The sequence below is a fragment of the Cygnus atratus genome, chromosome 1 (assembly GCF_013377495.2).
Source record: "Cygnus atratus isolate AKBS03 ecotype Queensland, Australia chromosome 1, CAtr_DNAZoo_HiC_assembly, whole genome shotgun sequence".
Taxonomy (NCBI): Eukaryota; Metazoa; Chordata; class Aves; order Anseriformes; family Anatidae; genus Cygnus; species Cygnus atratus.
Window position 1 is genome coordinate 89680016 of NC_066362.1, and position 21489 is coordinate 89701504.

Genomic DNA, 21489 nt, shown 5'->3' on the forward strand with positions numbered 1-21489 from the left:
AATCACCACATCTCTACTCAAACAAATAGAACAGAAGGACTGACAACACAGTCATTCTGCACACATAATATAAATATTTGTTAAGCCTGAATAGATCTCTTTTGAGGTAGATATATACAGTACAAAATATATTCAGGGTCAGATGCAAACATCATACATATTTCATCTTCTCATCTTGTCCCCTGCAGGAAACTTTGCAAATACATTATTTCTGCCTCAGAGGCATTCAATGCAAGTTGCTCTGAGGTCTGAGCTCTAGGACAATCTGTAGCTAAAAGACCACTGAAACCCTATCTGTACATTTAATACTATTATGGAGTTCCAGTTTTGGCCATGCAAGAAGTACATGAACAAGATCCAGCTATGGAAAAAACAGGTGTGTTAATTTTGCAAACAAAATAGCACTGGTCAAACCAAATTCCAACAGCTTAATCAACATGGTACAATCCAAATCCTCTGCTAGTGTTTTCCAAGTTCTACATTAGAAAGTAGATCTTGACTTCCCAAAAACTGCTTTGCATGACTTGTCCCCTCTTGCTGAAACACAGGAGGAAAGGAGAAAGACTGACAGACAGACCCCTTTCCACCCTCCCCAGAAAAAAAAAAGTATGCTGTTTAAAAGAAATGTGAAGAACTCATGAAAACCCTGCACCAAACAGATAAATCAGCTCAGTCTGCTCAGAACTTGGCCAAGGTTTATCTAAAGGTTTATCTAAAGGTTTGCAAACCTTTAGGTAAACTTGTCCTGAGCTCAGAGTTGTGACAAACAAGCAAAATGGTTTTGGATTTTTGTGCTGTCATACCACGATGGCAGACACAGGATAGGATAACAAGTAATAAATCCAGAGAATTGTTTCTCTTTTGAATAAACCATCCCTAATGATGATCCATTCTCTTACAAATAGCTCAAAGATTAATACAAGTTAATAACCACTGAACAATTATCACACCAACAGTTGCTTTATGAAGATGATCAAGAAGTATCTGTTAGCTGATCACTTTTTTCTTTTAAATCCAATATAAGCAGACTGTAGGGCTGCTATCAGCTGGTCAATTAAGTGCTCAGAAGTACCAACATATGACTGCATTGGCTCAAGCATGTGGTTATGTTTTGTTGTGAATCAACACAAAACTGAGTATGACTACACAAAGAGTTAGCTGATGCCTGCTCACCCACGTGAGTACTGCTTACTTTCTTTCAAGTGGTCAAAGGCTGGGGAAATTCCTCCCCTGTAGCTGTGTGGGTTCTGACTGCAAACATAACATTTGGGTCCGATTTAGAAATTCACTGTATGTGGCCAAAATCAGATTCATTATTTAGGTTTTGAGCAGTCCCCTATCAGTTCTGATTTTTTGAGTACCAAGCAAACTCCCACATGGCCACATCTGTCCACATAAGGAGCATCTGGGTGAGAAGCTTTCCCCACAGATCTTGATGGATGAAATAAGTGACCAGCAAATGAAAGAAAAGCTTAAGGTATGTCTCACAACATGAATTCAGACTGAGTTATGATCCTCATAATCTGAGGTCTGAATATCATCCAGATTTCCAAATTAATACCAGAAGAGATACACATTAATACTTCAACGCAACCATGTTTAAAAATAAAATAAAGATGTCCAGAAGGAGAGTTTGGAGCCCAAAGAGAAAGTATATGCCAAGCCTTTGTATCTCAGGCCCAAAGGACAGTGAGGATATTCACAGTGTAAAACAACTTCCCCCTGAACAACAATATCATGTCTTTTTTCCTCCAAGTCAATCAGAGGTAGTGTCTAAAACAGTGTAATGAATACAACAGCAGCATCCAGCTGAGACCAGCTATGCCTGAGGTGGCCAAAGAACAAAAAGGTCTCGGCTGCCCTGGTAAAACTGCTACAAAAGGATCAGCAAGGATCCTCAGTTTGAGTCCTTGAGTTGAGAAATAAGCAGGATGCATACAGGAAGACACGGTGAGTCTAGTCACCAGGGAGACACATACAATAATTGGGTACATCTGCTTCAGAGGCCAGCCTCTTGTTGGCAGGGAAACAACACTCTGTACTGCAGCAGATGTGTGCATAACTTAGTCAAACATGTAGCCACAAAAAGCCATGCAGCAGCACTCAGACAGTACTCTGTGTTCCACTCAGATCCACACACCCCCCGAGAGAAGCAAACCTTCTGTGTATGATTTTTAACCACAACTCCTCTACAAAACTTTGTTTGAAATCAAGATTACAGTAGGTTTCACTTAATGTTTAGCATAGCTCAAAGACGTTCACTGAGGAGTACAAGTGGGACACATCAGGATTTAGATGTAGATTCATCCTCTTCTAGAAGAAGGTCATTTAATGCAATAACTGTAGCAGCAAAGTCAACCAGCTCCACAAAGTCCGATGTAATTATGTTCACACCCATAACACCTGGCTTCTGTGCTTTCACCCAATTCAAAATCATGGGCAGGTTCCTGAAGAAAATAAAAGAGAAGATTAAACATTGAGACATTCTCCTTTATAAACACTTTACTTATTTTGTATACAGCATGCTGTTTGCAAGTTATGTTATCTCACATTTGTGATTGGGTCTTCACTTCCACCCAAAAACATAATCAGGATGATGAGAAAAGTGTTTAACATAGTGCACTGTCATTAGCTGTGCAATAGGAATATTGGTCAGTCATCAATCCAAACTATCAGGTAGACAAAATAAAGTTTGTCAGCTTCATTTTCACCTTGCAGACTGTGCTTCAGGAGTTAATGCTGCACTACAATGGTTTCAATCCTAGTTTGTTTGTCCTTGCAATTCGCACCAGAAGCTTATTATCTTAGACTTCAGGATGGCACAAGACAAAGCTCTCTGTGGCCCAAGGTGTCCCCATGCCCACCTTTGCCTTAGGGCATGCAGGAAAGAAGCTGTTGGGGGCAGCACACAGGGCATGTCTACCGAACACCTTTCAGCCTCCAGACCCACCCAGAACAACAGGATGACGGAAAACAAAGCTGAGTCCAGCCCTCTGGAGCTCAGCTCCAGCTGAGCATCCCACCACACATTATTGCAACTGTGGAAGGGCAAAACGTGCCAGGAATTGTTTCAGCTCTGCAGTGGAGAGAAATTTCAGTTATTTCTTGGACAGAGTGCAAGTCAGGAGTCTGCGCAAGTTCTTTTGTACTCTAATATTCAAACCCCAGGGTTTTCAGCACAAAGACAAATGACTAAGTATAACAATTATTTAAATCAGTGCTGTAATATGCATACATTAAACAGGAAAACAGCAGGCACAAGGATTAGCTAACAGCACAGGGATAAAACTGAAACACCTCACAGCTCTTGCTCCAGAAAAAAACAAACAACAACTTCTCAAGAACCAAAAGAAGAAGGAAAAGTAAAGGAAGAGCTGCTGCTTGTACTAAGTGGCAATACAGACTTTTGTCAGCCGAATGCCAATGTTGCACATTTCTCCTTTAGAAAGAGCTCAGGAACACTTCAATATTTATACTTGGGCAAAGTTTCTGTATGAGAAAGCAGATATCTACATAATTGCCAAGGCAGATGAGCGCACACAAATTAGCCTCCATGGATAAATGCACAGCAGAAATCATGCTTTAGCAGACCATGGCCTCCATTTTAAGCTTTCAGTTTTAAAGTGGTAACAAGCGGATGGGATGGGAAAGGAAGGGATCGAGCTAAGCAAGGCTTCCAGCTTCTCAGTGGCTAAAAGTCTAGGTTGGTGCCAAAAGAAAACCACTTGAAACAATACTGCTCACTCATTCCATTAAATTAGATTCTTTACCAGTTTAAAAATAGAAAATTCAGTGTGATCTTGCTGACTTTTAGTCATGAGACAGCAGTACATTAAGCACACAGCTCCTAGGTAATAAGATATCTATAGTCTCTGTTAAGTATTCCCACGAACCACATGTATTTACATTTGTGCAACTTGTGGCAGCAAGCACCAGTCTGAAAGCACCTGAGCACCATCTAGCGTTTAATGCTGAACACACTGGTATGAGCCAAGAACAAGCCGAAGAGGGTACCTGAATATATTGTGGCAAATACCTTGCACATTTAATTATCTCTCTAGACTCATGTCTCTAAACAGGAAGGAGACTGAAACCTCCATGACTTATGCTTTGCGTGGAATTTCCTTATTTTTGTCAGCAGCTTGTGTGATTGTAAATCCACAATACTTGCTCTTTTTAGAAAGAATTTTTAAGAAAAGCAGTGACACTGACTTTTGTCTCAAAACAACCATACTGTAATTGCTGCTAAAATGAACAATAATTCACCCAAAAAGGCAACATGAACTGGCTGCTATAGACATGGGTGGGTGTTTATCTCAGTGCTTTCTATGAAGCTCAGTTGCCAAGATAATTACAATGACAGTCACAACAGAGCCCATTAAGGCGGTTGTGCCCACCTACACAAGTGTAATTTAGAACTTAATATCATTGTTGGAAGATAATTTGCTAGTGACATCAAAACAGGCACTATTAAACACCAAGACAGGAGACTGGATCCTACCAGGACTGTTAGAGTTTTGCTAAGTTTTGGCCAACAGGCTACAAGGTAATACGGTAAAGAGAAACCACATAGACCCTGTCCTGTTTATGCTGTTAACGCTATCAAAAGTTACTGGCACTCTGCACTACATACAGCCAAACTCTTTTCTAATTATCTTACTAATAAGGAAGTTGTACAATGGTCAATGGTAAAAGCCAAGTCAAACTGTTCATTTAATTTTTGGTAAAACCCCTGAGATAAATTACTGCCCCATGTCAAACAACTTGGGTCATGATAGGAATCGGACTTGTACAGACGAATGCAAAACTGAGCCTGCAAGAGACATGCATTTTCTCCTGTAGTACAATTTCCTCCCCCAAGCCCCAAATTCAAGTTTTAAGTTGGAAACACCAGGTGCAGTCCACATTTTATGGAATAACACTCAAAAAGCTCCAGTTACCAAAAAGCAAACCTGTGCTTACAATATATATATGCGCATTTAAATTTCTATTTTTTTTTTAATATGTCATGATTTTTAATGACTGCAGATATCTGACCCCCGCAATGGTAATGAAGCACAACTGCATGCTCTCTAGAAGGCCAGCAAATCTTACTTTTAGGCAAACATTACAGTTTCCTCAGTGCCACTTCAACATGAAATGTTTTAAGTAAAGAACAAACAATCAAGGCAAGTCCTTACCTATGAACAAGTGTGTTCTTCAGACCACGGATTAGATGTCGTGCAATAGTTTTCACTCGAGGAGTAAGAATTGCTTGAGAAACGTGGAAAGTCCCGTAACGACTTCGTTCTTCAAGAGTGGTCTCCAGGAACTGTAGGAGTTTGTGCACGTTGGTTGTATTAGCCCATGGTGCTGGCATTTTATTCCCTGGCCATAGAAAGGGAAATTCCCGACACAAAGGGTAGTGGTAGAAAATAAGAACCTAACAGAAACAAGAAAAAGTAGAGAAGATGGTTATCGAAAGACAGTTCTTAACTATTTTATTTATAAACAGCATGGAGCATTGGTTAATGCTTATGCGTTACTACTAGAACTAGCATAGCAGTAAAACGAGGATTAAGCAAAAAAAAAAAAAGTAATTCCTCCTGAGTCATGACTGCCAAGAAATTTACCAACAAGGGATGGAGATCATTTGGATTAGCTATGAGGACAGGATTGCTTCGGGCTTTACAGGTCATCGGCTTAAAATGAAAGAGTGGCCAGGAGCATAGTGTCATGTCATTCCAAGCATCTCACTTGAAAGCATGTCTAAGCACTGTCAGAGACCATAACCATCGAAGTTAACGACTTTAGCTATCTTGCTGTCTCCTACATCACTCCTAAATGGCTAAAGCACACCAGGCCATCCAGCATTTTACTCTCACTTACTGTTATTGAAGTCAGCCTTTCTTTCAGCAAAGCCTCCTCTAAATCAGAGGTCAGTATTTTATACTGTCTAAGGTGGTTCTCTATAGGTCAGCACAAAGGTGCAACACTTACCAACCAACCTTACAAGTGATTCTTTTTTGGACCCTAGCAGACTTGTGAGGCAAATCACTAAGCAGACGGCACCAATTCAGAGGAATTCCTCAAATTGCCACCTATTTTATAGTATAAGAATTGTGCTGTCACTGAAATCCTGTTTTCTTAGTCTTCATGTACACGTGAGCAGTTACCATAGAGAATAATCTGTGATAAGAGTCCTGCCACTATAGATTTGGATGACCATAAAGAAGGTAGGAAGTTCTATAGCCTCTCCTAGTCATGATAGAGCTTACATGCTTTAAATTCACAAAGACGACAGTTTATCATATCCTTAACTAAAGTCAGCACAAGTTCCTTCAGAAAAGAAAACCATTGATAAGGAGCACAAGACCCCAAGAGCACTGTCATTGAATTATTTAAGGAACGTGCTTAGAAGCAGGACACAATCTAACTATACCATGCACATAGATGCTACATCAAGGAGTCTCTAGAAGGCTTTAAATTAGCCACCAGCAGTGTCCTTGGGCCAATACCACTGAGAGGGAACCCCACTCAGCCTATTTCACTCAACCTTTCGGGTTTGAAAAACATGATAGATCATCCTTCACCCACCTGATGCTTCTTCTCCCACATGTACTGTAACGTCACATATTCTACACACTCAACGGAACAAAGTTTGGATCCAAATGCTGAGCGGATCCTGTTGATCAAGAAGAAGTGATGGCCGTCATCCATGGCATAGAAGTGGTTGAAATCCAAGAAGATGACTTCCTTGGGGTGCTGGTCAAGAAAGGTGTTAATCTCCATCAGTCCATCCCCCACTTTGATGCCAAACAAACCATGTATGAAGTAGATCTCATGGCCTATTTCCCCAGGTTTGGAAGATACGCGAAGATCGAAGTAACGGATCCCACCTTCCAGCTGCTCTTTGAAAGTCAGATTCTGAGTCACTGACCATTTCTTCATAATCTTTTTAACCAAAGAAATTTTGGCCAAGCGTTTGATGGCTGTGGCTTGGTCTGGTCCCACAGGAGATTTCTCATCTACCCAGTAGCTGAAAGAATCATGTGACCCTGGAAGAAGCAGCGAAAAATAGTGAGTTTTAGAAAAAACTTGGACTCTCCAACAGACTCACCCCTTGTAAAGTGAAAGAGGTCATAACTGCATGACAAGGCCACAGAAGAACTGTGGGTCTTCAGACTATCCTTTCGCGCTTCAGTTTTCCCCAACTGAACAAAAACAATGCTTAAGGTTCTCAGAGTTTGAACTGTGTTCTTGTGTGAATAGCAAACGCAAAAGCACTCTGAAAATCATAACCATAAATATCAGTGATAAAGGCACATTTGCTTCCAAACTCCCTTCTCCATTTATAAGCCGTCAAGCTGCCTCCAGGGATCTACCAGACTCTGGGAAAGCTTTGGTTTAAGATGGGACTCCAACTTCACTGAAAGAAAGCTGAAATAGACGCTCTGACTTAATTTTCATTCTGCCTGGTATATCCAATCATGACCTAATACAAGTACAGAGGGATACGTACACATGTGCTTCACCATGCCTCAGTTTAGCACCAAGACAGTAAATGAACAGTAGTCTGAGTGCCCAAAGACTGGTTTAACTTAGAGGTCAAGCAACTGAGTACAAGGTAATACCAGTTACTGTGTTGTTAGACACCACACAGGTTGATCAAGCTCATGAACTTCTGTTCAACCTGGCAGTGCCTTGCAGTGACCACATATGATGAATAGAAAATTTATCAAAAAGGAAACCAATGATTCAATTTGTCAGTGCCTGGAACACAACTTGCAGCCTGGCAAAGAAACTGCACCTGCAGTATAAAATTTGTGCTTACTAGGAAAACCCCTCCAACTCAAAAATCAATAGTGATTAAAAAACAAAGCTGACAAGTATCAAACCCCTCCAAAATAAGAGCTTCAGAGACAAAGAAATATCCCTAGCTGAGTCAAGTCAGTGACAGAGTAAAGACTGCCCAGTTAGTTTGCTTTGCATCAGGGCAGCCAAAAGCAAATGATGGGCAGAGGCTGAGCTACCCCAGACTGGTGTTGACCAGGGATTTCTAACCGTTTACTCCAGGCACCATTCTGGCCAAGAAGCTGCAACTGGTCCAGGTGTGAGTTTTCTGTGAAGCCTCAGCCAGAAAAAAAATATACAGGATCTCTAACACCCTTGCTTCCCCTTTTATCTTCAGGACAGCAGCTAACAGCTTTCCCATGGAGCCAAACCCCACCTGCTCCCTGCATGCCCACTTGGCTGCAGTGCCGGGAACGCATCTTCACCCCCTGCTGCCACAATCAACTCCTCTTCCAGCTGCCTCAGGGCTACAGTAGCACTACACCATGCTGCCTGCAACCTCCTGTCCTGCATGGACCAGGGCTCTTGTCCCTGCTCCTGTGAACGTATTTTTCCAGAATTTCCTCCTCTACCTCAGTCTGCAACTCTGGAAAAAATCCTAATGACAGTTTTAGATTAAGACAACAGTTGGTGCCTTCATAGACTCCTTTACCTAAACCTTTTGCTTGTGGCACAAGTGTCCACCTGAAGACTGATGCATTTTCTGCTATGCAAGGTCAGAGCTGTAAATAAGATTATGATCTCAATTGGATTACCTTGACTGGATTTTTTAATCCAGGTAGTGGAGGAGACTAGGGGCAAACCAAACATCAGTTCACTACAAGCTGAAATGCGCTCTTTCTGCATGAATTTCAACTAGTTTGAAAGTTCTCAAAAGGAACTGTGAAGTTTAGTTTTCAGGCTTTACAATGAATACTTAAAAAATAATTCCTAATTGACTCCTCATGTATTATTCCCAGTCTGTAAAAGCATATTTCTTACGTGGCTTTCCATTCAGCCATAAAGAAACAAGTGACAAGTAACAGAAAAGCTGTTTTAAAAAGGTGTCAGCTGAAACTATTTAGGTACCTGTCACAATAAACCACATCAAAAGGTAGCTGTCAGTTTTCAAGTGCCAGTTTTTTACACCCCCAAATGCGTAACAGAACAAAAACTACGCTACTAATACAGGATTAGGCATCTAACGAAGACATTTCAGAAGATGCCATATAAAGGCTTACTTATAGTGGAAGCTGCAATTCACAGACGTTCGTGTTTCATATACCCCCCTGCACAGCAGAACGAGCCTTTCAGTCTTCTGCAGCATTTGAAAAATAGACTTCATTTGCACAGGGCATAATTGCATTATGCCTCTGACTAAATCACTTGGCACTTTTCTTATTTCAAGTTCTTAATTCATTTTAATTTCTTCCTTTACTTAAGTCCCTGTAGAAATTTGCTTACTATGTTACAACGAAAAGAAAGCGTTTCTTACAGCTCTTTTCTAAGTGAGACTCTACAACAGCCTCCAGAGGATTCTGGCTGGAGAAGTCACTCACTGCTCTGCCCCCTCTGCCACTGTCACTGTCTGATAGATATGCCTTATGAAGGAAAGGAATGACAATTTTACATGACATCAAATATGTTGTTGTCGTCAACTCTTACAGAGTTGTCTAAGCAAATCTCAGCAAAGAAACAGTTTGTTTTCTGAAGTCTGATCATATATTCTTATAGCTACAAAAGCTTCTTTCCATTGCAGATTGCCACACTTAAGTCACATTTAAAGATACAAAAAGCAAATTCCTCCTTGCGCTATTGCATACCATTCTATTTATATTCTACTTATAACCGTAAAAAGCAACAAAAAAGAGCCAATTGCACAGTGCAGCTTTTTCAACACTACTTTAAGAACTGAGCTCCTCAGTACTGCAGCTATTTGAGAACTTGAACTATGTGACATGCTGCTCGTTTGAGAAGATCCTTAAATCTCCTGCACTGAAGCTCCTCAAAAAAAATAATAATCCAGTAAATAGGACTTATTTACAGTGAAGTCAAGACACATACACAAATAACCAAGTTAGAACCTGAGGTGGAGCATCTAACAAACAAGCTGTCCTTCTGGATAGAGGACCACCTCCTGAGCAGCACAGGGCAGCACCATCTATCTTGAGGCTGGGAAGACACGGCAGGAGTTCAGGTTCTTCAGTCGCCATTTAGAGGAGGCTAGCCACCGACTGTGAGAAGTATCTAGGCCAGGCATGAAGCATTTTTAGTTCAGTTACAGAAAAGTGTGAACTGAAAACCTGAAGCGACAGTACTGGATACTGGTTGGGATGAGAAGTAAGCAGGGATTCACATCATCTGCCAGGCCCTTCTTTAATTTAAGATCATTGGGTTATGTTACCAGCTGAGCCACTGGCTTTTAATATAGCTTAGCTGTAGCGTTAAACTACATGCTAAGCTAATCATATCATAATGTCAAATTAATCCCTGCTCTCCTTCTCTCTACACCTGAGCTCCAGGGGGCACCGAACCATTCTGTAGCCATGCCATGAGCCAGGCTGCTTGCTGTTCCAGCATCATTTCTCCCTGAAAAAGCATAGTGTAAAAACACCAATCCTAAACAATTTAAAAGGCAAAGCCTACACCAGAAACACAGAGCACAACACCTCCATTTTGTAAGGAGCTCAGTTTCGTTAGAGCTGCTAACCACATTCTCAACTAAGGTCTACTCCAAGGATATAATAAGATGTCCCGATGCTGTAATTTGTACAACATCAAAGGGGATGTCAGATGTTGAGCAGAGCAAGAATCGAGCTCTTACTGTGGCATGCAGACAACTCTTCTCTATGCACAAGAAGTCTTTTGTAGTCTACGTTCTGCCCACACGGTGTGTATCTCTCCAAATTATACTGACCACTTCAAGAAAGCTTGAGAAGTCACATCAGCAAAGCATTTCAGATGATAGCCGAGATATTAAATATACATTACACCCTGTTATTGATTCAATAAATCCATTCCTTAAAACTGCTGATTGTGAGATTGTGAACAAAGCAACCAACAAACCCAGGTGCTCCCTACTTCCGTCTTAGACCAATAAATCAGAAAACAAAGAAGAGTCAAGAAACATGTCTACAGCTGTCGTTTAGGTGGACAGACACCAAATCCCCCACTCCAAATTGCTTCAAAGGCCAACTTCTTGCACATGCAGCATGCTGAAGTCACTCAAGGGGAGTCACTGTACGTGACGATGGATTAGCGTTCGGACTGAAGCAGCTCAGGAAGGTTTGCAGTGATACAGCACCAATCTTGTGCTCACCTTCCAGAAACCAAGCTAAGCACAGGTAGTAAATAAGGGATGATTTCCCATTTTGCTTCTAACAGGCCAAAGATGTGCAGCACACAGAAGCAAGCTTACCAACCAATACATTAAATTTAAGCATTAAAGTGTCTGTACATTCAAAACAGGAACAAAAAAAAAAAGAACTGCAAGTCCGCTGGCAGCTCCTACAACAGGGTAAGAGAGCTGCTGCTCTGTTTGGGTTTAATTTATTCTATCTGACAAAGACTGGAAGCTTCAAGAAAAGCAGTCACATCAGATACCCATCTATTTAACTATCAAAGGCTATGACATGGTTAGAATAGTATTAAAGAGGTATCTTCCAGACACCAGATTGTTAAAATGATGGATAGCCCTCTTAGTTTTATCCTAGCAAGTGCAACTGTGGATTAACTTCTATGCATATCTTTAAATCCCTTTTTATTCTCCTTACACTAATTTCCCAAGTTAATTGTATGTTAAACAGATAGCTACTCAATTCAATTTGTATGTTAAATAGATTGTATTTCAGTGTTCAGGATGACTTTTCTGCTGAAGTGTTTGTGCTAATTGTTAGAAAGCAGTCTTTCATCATCGCATCTGTAGCCAAGCCTAACTTCCCAGTGTCTATTTGTCATGCTACTTGGCCACAGATAGTCTAATTAACCCATGGTGTAGCTCAAACAAGTGACATTAATCAACAAGATGTCATTAAGCCTTGAATTTCAACAGTTACTAGCTATATTTCTACATTATCTTCTTCCGTTTCCACATCAGTACTTTCTCCACATACACTTGCAGTGCAGGGATAGGATTCAGCAGCACATCACCAACCCATGGCATCCTTTTACAAGCTTTTAACATGCCTTAAAGGTAAATTTACAAGTATGAATACATGACACACAAAATGCAGAGACCTTCCAGAAAAGGATATACTACTTGCACGCTGCCAGTTACTTGAAAACAAGACAAAAAACACTGTTTATTTTAAACCATATTGACAATTTTAACACTAGTTTCCCTGGTTGCAAGCCTGTGGACTAGTAATGATGCTGCAGTTGAAGACACTTACTGCAAAAATCTGGCCAGGGAAGAAACAATAATGAAAGCAAAAGAGCAGGAGAATGCATTGTCAGAGTTTAACTGGACTGGGGTAATTTGTTTTGATCTTCACATCAATGAAATATTAACATGATGAAAAACGCCAGAAAACCTCCCGTGTAATGTTAAACATTCCTAAGCAGCAAGGTCAACTTACTGTACCAACCCATTAGAAGCATTACAGGGTCATTTATGGGCAAAGAATCACCCTAGCTGTAGCTGATGCCAGACTTCTTAAAGCAAGCTTTGCTGTCTCCCTCTACAAAGTACATTCCCCATATATTACAAAACACCACAGATGACATAGAATAGCAAACATTACGTAGCCAAGACACTTAAAAGCAAGGCAATCAAGTTCCAAAAAACACAGGATGAAAACACTAGCAAGCTAAGGCCCACAAATGTTCTTATAAACCAGATGTCCTACGTGTGCCAGAATTGAGGGAAAATGGGATGAAGAGAAGTGCCTCACAGAGCCCAGAAGTCCTCGGGATTCAGGTCATTAACAATCCAGATTTTCTAATCAAAAGATTAACATCTTAACAGCTCTTCGCTAATGAAAAACAAATTGAACAGTTCACTTTAACTTGCCCAGCAAAAGGAGAAGAGGCAGGAATAACAAGCATCCTATTGATAATTAGTAATCTAACACTACTTAGATAAGTATATTTATATTTGAACAGAATCCTAGAATCCTTTAGATATTATTAACGTGGTCTCAGAGAGGACAAAGCACAGTACAGACCAAATCCTCTTAGGAAAACTTCCTCTCCCTGTCAAAGGATTACTGTCACTTCCTCCAACCCCAGCCCTTTCAGGCTGGGAGGCAGAGCTGGGCAGGGAGCAGAAGGTGTAAGAGAAACTGCTTAAGGCCATCCCAAAAGCACTATTGCATGTTTGTTTGCTTTTCCGGCAAGCCAGAAAAAAATCCATTTGGCACTGATTTGACTTATCTTCCTTACGTTTTGTGCAATTTAGCAATGACTTCCCATTTATCACTGGTAACCTCAACTGTCTGTATTGGGAAAGCAGAAAGGGACAGTACCTTTCTACCATCTCAAAGCCTCAACAGACACTCCTGCTCTGAACAGAAAGAGCTCAATTAGATTCCTATATTCCTCTTTTGTGACTACACAGTAATGTGTAGATCAAGGGCTGCCATTCTCCCCAGAGAAGGCTCTCTGGAAATTTTTTCTTGTTTTCATCACACAGTAATTTCTTCCTCTTTTTAAATCTTTTCTGGAACAGCAGGCAAACTGGAACTTCCACACAATATTGAAGGAGAGCAACAAACATTTATATTGACTTTGAAATTGATCTTCTGTTTGAAATAAAACTTGAGCATGGTCTGCATTCATTTGCCAAGCAGCGAAGTCACTCTCTAGGGAATAAATGTCAATAAAAAAAAAGTTGGCTTACAAAAGAAACAACCACAAGCTTTATATGCTGTCTGGGGAAAAAAAAAAAGCATGCAGAACAATTTGGTTTGGGCTAAGCAGACAACCATGGTCCACTAAGAGGAAAAACCTAAGACCCCAGACTTGCTTTTTAGCAGAACTTATGTATAGGTTCAGGACAGTTATTTCACCATATGCCACACCAATTCTTTAACTAGGGATGTGCAAGGGAAGACTTGGTTACTTGAAAATAACAGAATAACTTCTCATGTTCTCATTAGTACAGTGGTCCAGAGAGATGAATAGCCTCTCTACTAACAGCTGGAACTAGCTTCTACAATGATTTAAAAGACCAACATAAGGAAGTCACTTGTCATTTCAAGACAGGTTCATTCTGAAAATCCTGTATTTATAAATCATAGCCATGCAGATGTTTTCTTCGAATGGTTATGTCCTCATTGATGGACAAGTGCCAATTAAACTGAAAATGAAAATAAAGCTTGGTGAATCAGAACATTAACCTCCCATTTCCTCTTTGAGCTTTAATCCAACAGATGGCCAGTTCAGCTGATTCAATGATCCCTTTAATTAGGGCTCCAAAGGAGTACTGTTTGGAAAGGGGATGCAGTCTCAAGCTCACCACTGCTTCTCCCCTCAGGAGGCATGTCCACATCACACACCAGTAGAGGAACAAAGATACAACATGACCAAAGCATTAGCAAGTTCAGCAGCTTGCCTCAGGGTCATGCAGGCAAAGAGAAAAAGAGATCATGTCTCTTAATATGGCCAGTTTTAAATTAGAAAGGGCTGTTGCTTCATTTTCTTCTATGAATCACTAATTCAGCTTGGCCAGCTAAAGGCAGGCTGCCCACAGGACTTTCAGTAACCACTTGGGACAGTGGAGCTGGCCTGCGCCAGTGGGTGAGGTGATGGCAGCAACCACACAGGGCCCCACCATCTCAGGTACTCCTTACATGCCCAGCACATGAGCACAGCAAGGCCCCGGCACCCTGGTGGCTGTGCTGTGGCACAACAGGGTCACCCCCAGCAGCTTGTCACTATGGGGAGCAGGCCAGGATGGATCTCATCAGCACACCCACCATGCAGCCTGCGACTCGTTGGGACTGAGCTGCAGGCTCAGCCTGTCAGGCCACTCGCCATCAAGGCTGCCAGCTGGCTGTGACCATGAAGCTCCCTTCTCCAGGGCTGATCATTTTGTAGGGCTTTGATCATTCCCATCAAAAGCATCAGGTTTCTGCCTCAGGATTCTGGGGGTGACCTTTCGACAGAAGGTGGAAACAGGCATGTTGTTGTACCAAAAGCTTTAGCCACACTTGTACTGACACACCCAGGAAATAACTATGGAAGTTTATTCAATTAGAAGGTGCTAGAAAGGTATTTAATTAAAGAAGCACATGTTGTAGAGAGGATCAAGCAGCTTCACTAGTGCTACAACTTGGAGCAACAAACTGAGGTTTACCATTCCAGGTAAGGAGTAAGGAGGCCAAGGACACATCTCTCCCCAGATATCAGCAAGGAACAAAGACATTTCAACAATTGTTTCAACTCCCCAGTTGAAGTTGTTTTAGCCACATTTGAGCCAAGGTTATTTTGTGTTAAAAAAAACACTTTGGAAATTTAAAACTCAGCTCTTCAGTCAGCTCTACCTACCCACAGCCTAGCATCCTTGGGGCAATTCTCCACCCATCAGCCAGCGTGATGCAGGCATGAACTGAGCCACGCTGTAATTGCTCTGCATTGCTCTGAAATGACATCCTGGCTATCCTCTCGCAGGCATTCACAGGAAGGGCTAATATACCAGCTGGGATCCCTGTGAGATGACAAAAAAGGCTCTGTGCACTGCCGAAAGCAATTACTGAAGAGCTGCTCTATTTCTCCCCTGAGAGGCAGACTACTTGCACGCCCCAATCCTGCAGCACACCCTGTCTACCATTACATACAGCTCTGTACAAATTTGTATCTCAAAAACTGACTTTTGGTGGCAAAAGCTTTTATATATCTAAGGTTGATTTGAAACACTGAAGTTTTACCTACAACACTGAAGCATTCTATTTCAAGAATGACAAAATCTTAGTGTAGGACAAGAACATTGGTGTGAACTGACTTTTTCTATCCCACATTTTGAAGTGCTGAAGTGTTTTACTTTTTTCTATTTTTTTCCTCCTATTTCTATTCTCCAGAGGTTCAAATTGAAATTACTTCAGATTCAAGTAGGTTCCTAGGCTTAATTTTTCCTCAATAGCAGGTGTCTCACCAAAGTTACATGAAAGAAAACTGTTACCTATGCTTTCTAGATGCAGCCACTGAACCTGTTCTTTTCCTGCTTATATCTGTAGCACCATGACATATCAGGTTCTCCTCATTACCTCATGACAGCTGCATGCTCCAGCACTTGCCCCAGGGTTTGTCTAACCACAGGAGCAGCTGTCCTGGAAAGCTTTTCTGGCAGGAACCAGGTCCTCCAAAAAAATCCCCCCAAACCATCATCACCATCAATACAGACAAGTTTTTCCATCAGGCTGGCTTTCTGAAGGCACTCATTCACACTGTCTAAACACATACCAATGGAAAGAAGTAAGCCAAAATGAGTCCTGTTTTTTTTTTTTTTTTTTAAAGGAGGTGGACAGGACATGGAAGGAGCATAAGAATGAAGGCAGGGGAGAAGAGAAGCATTTGGCTGCCTTGGCTAGATTATGAAACAGTCCCCATAATTATTCTTGGTGCTCCTGCAAGAAAGGGCTTGCCTACTCTTACATACACGCGTAGATCCCTACCATAAATTTCCTCTAGAAGATAAGGGAAAGAAGATCAGAACTGGGTGGGAAAAAAAAACCCACAGCTAATCACCTTGACCAGAATGAGCAATTAATCCCCATTAATATACTTTGAACAAAAATTCCAAGTATGCCTACTTGGTATGACATTGCTCTTGATTATTTGAACACTGAATAAACCAGACAGGATTAAGTAAATACATTACCACCAATGCCTAAAGGAAAATAGAATGGCTACTACTCTGCTCATCATCTTCATCCAGAACATCCAAGGCTGGACTAACAGAAGACTCAATGAATGCTGCTAACATCAGGTAGATTGCTTCGCTGTCTAAAGAAAACAGCATATCATGGTCTCAGAAGGCAGATCTTGACACACAAAATGTGTTTTACCTCTTCTAATACAGGTGGCCACATAAAAGCATGATGAAACTGGAAGGCTGTGCTGCATCTATCAGTAGCAGAGACTCCTCCAGCTCTAACAGTAGTTGGTTATGATGGTGCAAAAATTGCTTAGAAAGTCAAGTACTCAAAACAAAACAGTACAAATAGATCATGCCACAGTTCAGTGAATTACTAGCATGCAAGAACAAGCAAGAAACAAGTTGGGCTTCCCCAGCAAATTCTTTAAAGAGCTAGTTTACTTAGAAAACAGACCACTGGCAGTATCACAGTTTTCTCTTATCCCATTTCTTAGACAGAGAATAGGAAAATGAACAGATTAAGGGATGACCAAGCAAAACAATGAATGTCAGAGTTTTGCACTATTTTATAAGTTTGTTTAAAGCAAACTAGCTTGAAATTAAACAAATGCTATACATATACAATAGTACACATCCTGCCAAGGGTCACATTTACCATCAAGATGTTGAAGAGTTTGTTTTTAAATCTACATTCAAAGAAGATTAATCTGGATATAATTAAGAAAAAAAACCTCTTGAATTTCACATATGGTCACAACTTGTTAAAGGCAGGTAATTTTGTTGAATACACTGTATACATACAATTTGACGACATTTCAGTTATTTGATATTTGCCAATTTTTCATTGCAGAAGATTTCTTCCCTTCTCACACTGCATATGAAACCTCATCTTTTTTTTCCTGGATCATACTGTGCTGGTTTAGAATTTAGTCTATAGTTTTTTCCAGAGGAAACAATAGAGAAGTCCAAACACATAAGCGCTGGAGGAAGACTCCAAATTTTTCAATATTTCTGTTTTGAGCACAGAATTAAATCAGTATGTAAGCACCAAACTGGTGGACATAATAAAATATACATCTTAAACACACCTTGTTAGCAGCTGGATCTAAGGATTGTGCAAATAACACATAATGGCTTTCTCTGTCCTCAGGTAGCATGTTTTACAACATTCTCAATGACTGTGGGAAACAGATTAATTTAGGTTGAAAAGGACTCCCAGAGGTTGCAGCTACCTTTAAAACCAACAAAAAACCAACAGCTCCAAGGACAGAACAGTTGGCAACAAGTAAAAAAGTAGAATTCCATACAAGACACCCTTAACTTCCTACAAGAGAGTTACTTAAGACTGTATTGTTTGTGATGCCATAGACTGATTTAAAACTATGCAATTTCTTTTCTGTGTATACGACCAATTCTTTCATTTCAAAGAGTCTCATCCTGTACTTTATCCCTTAAAAAAAAAAAGATTTCGTTATCTCCAAATACTGCATTTATCCAGAGTGTAATAAGGTAAAAATACCAGACAATTGTTTTAGGGTTTTCATAACTGACTTTATTTAAAGTTAAAGCAATGTTTAGGGATTCAACAGCTCCAGTGCCTTCAGAAGAATTGCATTTCTACTCCTATATACGAAAAGGGATTGCAAGGAGAGAAGGAAATGAAAATCCAGAAACAGTTGAGTCCATCACTCCTGTGGTAAAAACAAATGCATCCAGACATGGACAAAAGCAGGCCATGTCTGTCAGACGCACACACAGGTATTAAGCACATATGAACATGCTTCTCATCTGCGCAGAAGCCTACCTTTCACTTCTCTTGAAGATACTATTGGCCTTCATTGCTATTCAGCATCTATAAACAGATGGCTGAGCTGCAACCTGTTCTGTACAACCCTTCCCTTGCATGCTGCTAGTAACATCACCTTGGATCCCATAAAGGCTGCTTTCTCAAACACATCAAAAACGCATTTCAGCGAAAGAATCACTGAACTATAATTAATAAATACAAAATCCTGAAGTGTCTACTCATTACACGTTCTCCATCCTGCTCACAGCTTACAGGAGGCTACGCAGAAAAGGGATAGAAATGCACCGACTTTGACTAACAATGAAGCCACACTGAAAGGTTTTCCAAAGAACACTACTGATTTTAAAATCAGCATGGCATTCCTGAAGCAATAACTCATTTTCTTGGTTCCTCTGCTACAAGCTTCATGCAACCAGTACTGTACAAACACTGCTACTGTCCATCACTTAACCTTCTGCAAAGTTACACAGCCCTTAAGCTGCTCTAGCAACAAAAAAGTTCAACTATTCACTAAAACTGAGGGTGACTCCACTGCCAGAAGCTTCAAAATCTGCAGCCAGACTGAAATTGATATGAACACTGAACTTCCTTTCTGTCCCCCTCACTGTTCAAACATACAGGGCTACAAGAAGTGTGTTTGCTACTGTCAGGTGGGAAAAAGGTGTTGCATTTTATTAAAACAAGGCCTTTTGAACTGTTCTAGTCCAGGAAATACAGTAGATGCTGCAGCATGTAACAACAGAAACATATCCCTTCCTCTAAATGCTTCAATACCATTTGCCTATCTCCACCGGAGCAGAGAAAGTCACTGTTTCTGAGAATACACCTCCCCATGTCCTCTACAAACGTACCTAAAGGCTTTTGACAAGTTAAAACACTAATATCAAAATCAAGCCTCTTCCACTAGCGACCAGAATCCAACATCCAGCACCAGAACGAACTGCCTACAGTAGTCACACCTAGGATTTTCCCTGCTGACATCTACAAGCAACACTCAGTTCCTTTTTGCCACTTCAACCAGAGTTCAGCCATACTCCTAGGTAACTTCAGAAGCATCTGTTGTGCTCAATTGTCAGTTGATCTGTCTAAACTGAAAGTGATGATACTTGCCAATTTCTTAAACTAGAAGCCCTGTGCAGCAACTAGGAGTTATTTTAAGTTCAGCTGGCAAAGGGGACAGATCAGTAATTCAGATGTAAGTAAATCAGAAGTAAGTAATTACAATGCTTTAGTGTCTTCAGTGTAACATCATACATAGGCATACTTGATGGCCATGCTGTATTTTTTCCTTGGACAAGCCATACATGGGCTCTATTGTAAGAGACATTTTCAATGATGAATTATAACCTGAATCATTTTCATGCTAGTCATTAGAACCTCCAGCTATTAGATTCAATATAAACAACATTGCCCCCTCACTTGCATTTAAGCTTTGCTTGACAACCTGAGAAACCTTAAGAGAAACTTTAAAAAGAACCTCTTAAGGTCACAGCCAACTTCATTTTTATTTATTTATTTTTTTAAGGCCAATGAAAAGAAGCAGGTCAAAGGATTGGAGACCCACAGCTGTTCTTACAAAAGATTAAGTTCTTCCTCCTTTCTTGCAACAGATTGAGTTCACACTAGTCCTAACTCACAAATAACTGCTCGAAAATCAAACCAAACCTGAACAGCATCTTGGCAAACGTCTTCCATAATTCTTGAATAAATGGGTATTGCATTTTTCCAAGAAAAGCTTCCCAGGCAATGCACAATTCTTAATTATCTTCAGAAGAGCAAAAGCATCAAGTCATAGTTTAGGGATTAATTGAAGGAAGGGCTATTCAGGGATAAACCTAGCATTAACACACTTAATCCCAAAGCCAACTGCCCCATTCCACTTGGAAATTGCACTACAGAGGAAACAAGGCGCAAACTCCTCAAAACAGGCCTTTTGTATGTTTATTACAGTTCATGCTAACAGGCACAGGAAACCCAAGCACAAGCAAACACCTCAGCCATGCCTAAAGTGAGAGCACAGAGCACAACACCAAAAAGATTTGGCCCAAATACCTGCAAAACCTTCACTAAGGCGCAGTAGGAACATATAGGTGACTTTGCCATGTCTTCTGCTCAATCTCTGCAACATGGGCCAACACATGAAGGAACCAGCAAGTTTCTAGGTAGTTCCTAGTAGGTAGATCTAGTGGATTTCTACTGTTTTACCTGCTACACCTGCAAGCACCAGCTGCAAGCTACTTGGGAACAACAGTTAACTTCAGGCAGACAAGCAACTCCAGATACCAGATTGGGCAACCCCCTTCCCAGATGGAGCAAGTATTAAATGGACGAGAAATAAAGCCAGCATTTCCACACACCGCCCTCCTACACAAGGCCGGAATGCTCAAACCCGAGCCCCAGGGGAGAAAGAAAACCCAGCAGAGGGTCGGGAGATCCAGCACCCACGTCCGCCTGGGAGGCCAGGTCAACCCCGCCGCGGGACGCCAAGTCAACCCGGCGGCACCGAGCAGCCGGCACCCCCCGGCCCGTCCGTCAGCCCCACCGCGGGGGACCCGCGAAACCACAACCGGTGTCCGTCCCGCCGCCCGACCTGGGATGGCCAGGTTGGAGAGCGGGCAGGTGCGCAGCGCCGCCGGCAGCGAGCCCATCCAGTCCGCGTTGCTCTCCGCCATGGCTCCCGGCGCGGCCGCCCGGCGCCTCCGCCGCCGCCGGGCGCCCTCCTTGCCGGCCGCCGGGCTCATCCCCGGCCGCTGCCGCCCCGAAACGCCGCCGGGCAGCCCGCGGCCCGGCCGGGCCGCAGCGGCGAGGGGCGGCCGGGGAGAGGGCGCGGAGCCGCCGCCGGGCCCCTTATGTAACAGGTGCGGCCCGGCACGGCCCAGCACGGCCCGGCACACGCCGTCACAGCCGCCCCGAGCCGGCCATTGGCCGCCCGCAGCCCGCCCCGCCCCTGCACGGCACGGCACGGCACGGCAAGGAGCGGCACGGCCCCGCTCCGCTGGCAGCGCGCTGAGGGGAAGGGTGACCGCCTCGGCACGGCGCCGGGCTGTCCTGGGAA

At 41.9% G+C, this 21489-nt stretch overlaps 1 protein-coding gene across 1 annotated transcript; it reads right to left on the reverse strand.

The window, feature by feature from the left end:
* Window positions 1-2284: 2284 nt before the first annotated feature.
* On the reverse strand, window positions 2285-21175 carry PLCXD2 (phosphatidylinositol specific phospholipase C X domain containing 2). The gene is made up of 4 exons (XM_035540568.1): window positions 21025-21175; window positions 6577-7037; window positions 5181-5422; window positions 2285-2447 (listed from the first exon to the last, which is right to left on the reverse strand). The coding sequence occupies exons 1-4, from the start codon at window positions 21173-21175 to the stop codon at window positions 2285-2287; spliced, it is 1017 nt and encodes a 338-aa protein (XP_035396461.1).
* Between the last annotated feature and the right edge of the window lie 314 nt (window positions 21176-21489).

Excerpts from the sequence above, each read along its gene's own strand:
- PLCXD2 (XM_035540568.1), bottom strand. The coding sequence starts at position 21,175 with ATGAGCCCGGCGGCCGGCAAGGAGGGCGCCCGGCGGCGGCGGAGGCGC. Across the intron at positions 7,038-21,024 it reads CTCCAACCTGGCCATCCCAG|GGTCACATGATTCTTTCAGC; the intron begins GTCGGGCGGCGG and ends TGCTTCTTCCAG. Across the intron at positions 2,448-5,180 it reads AAGAACACACTTGTTCATAG|GAACCTGCCCATGATTTTGA; the intron begins GTAAGGACTTGC and ends TATTTTCTTCAG.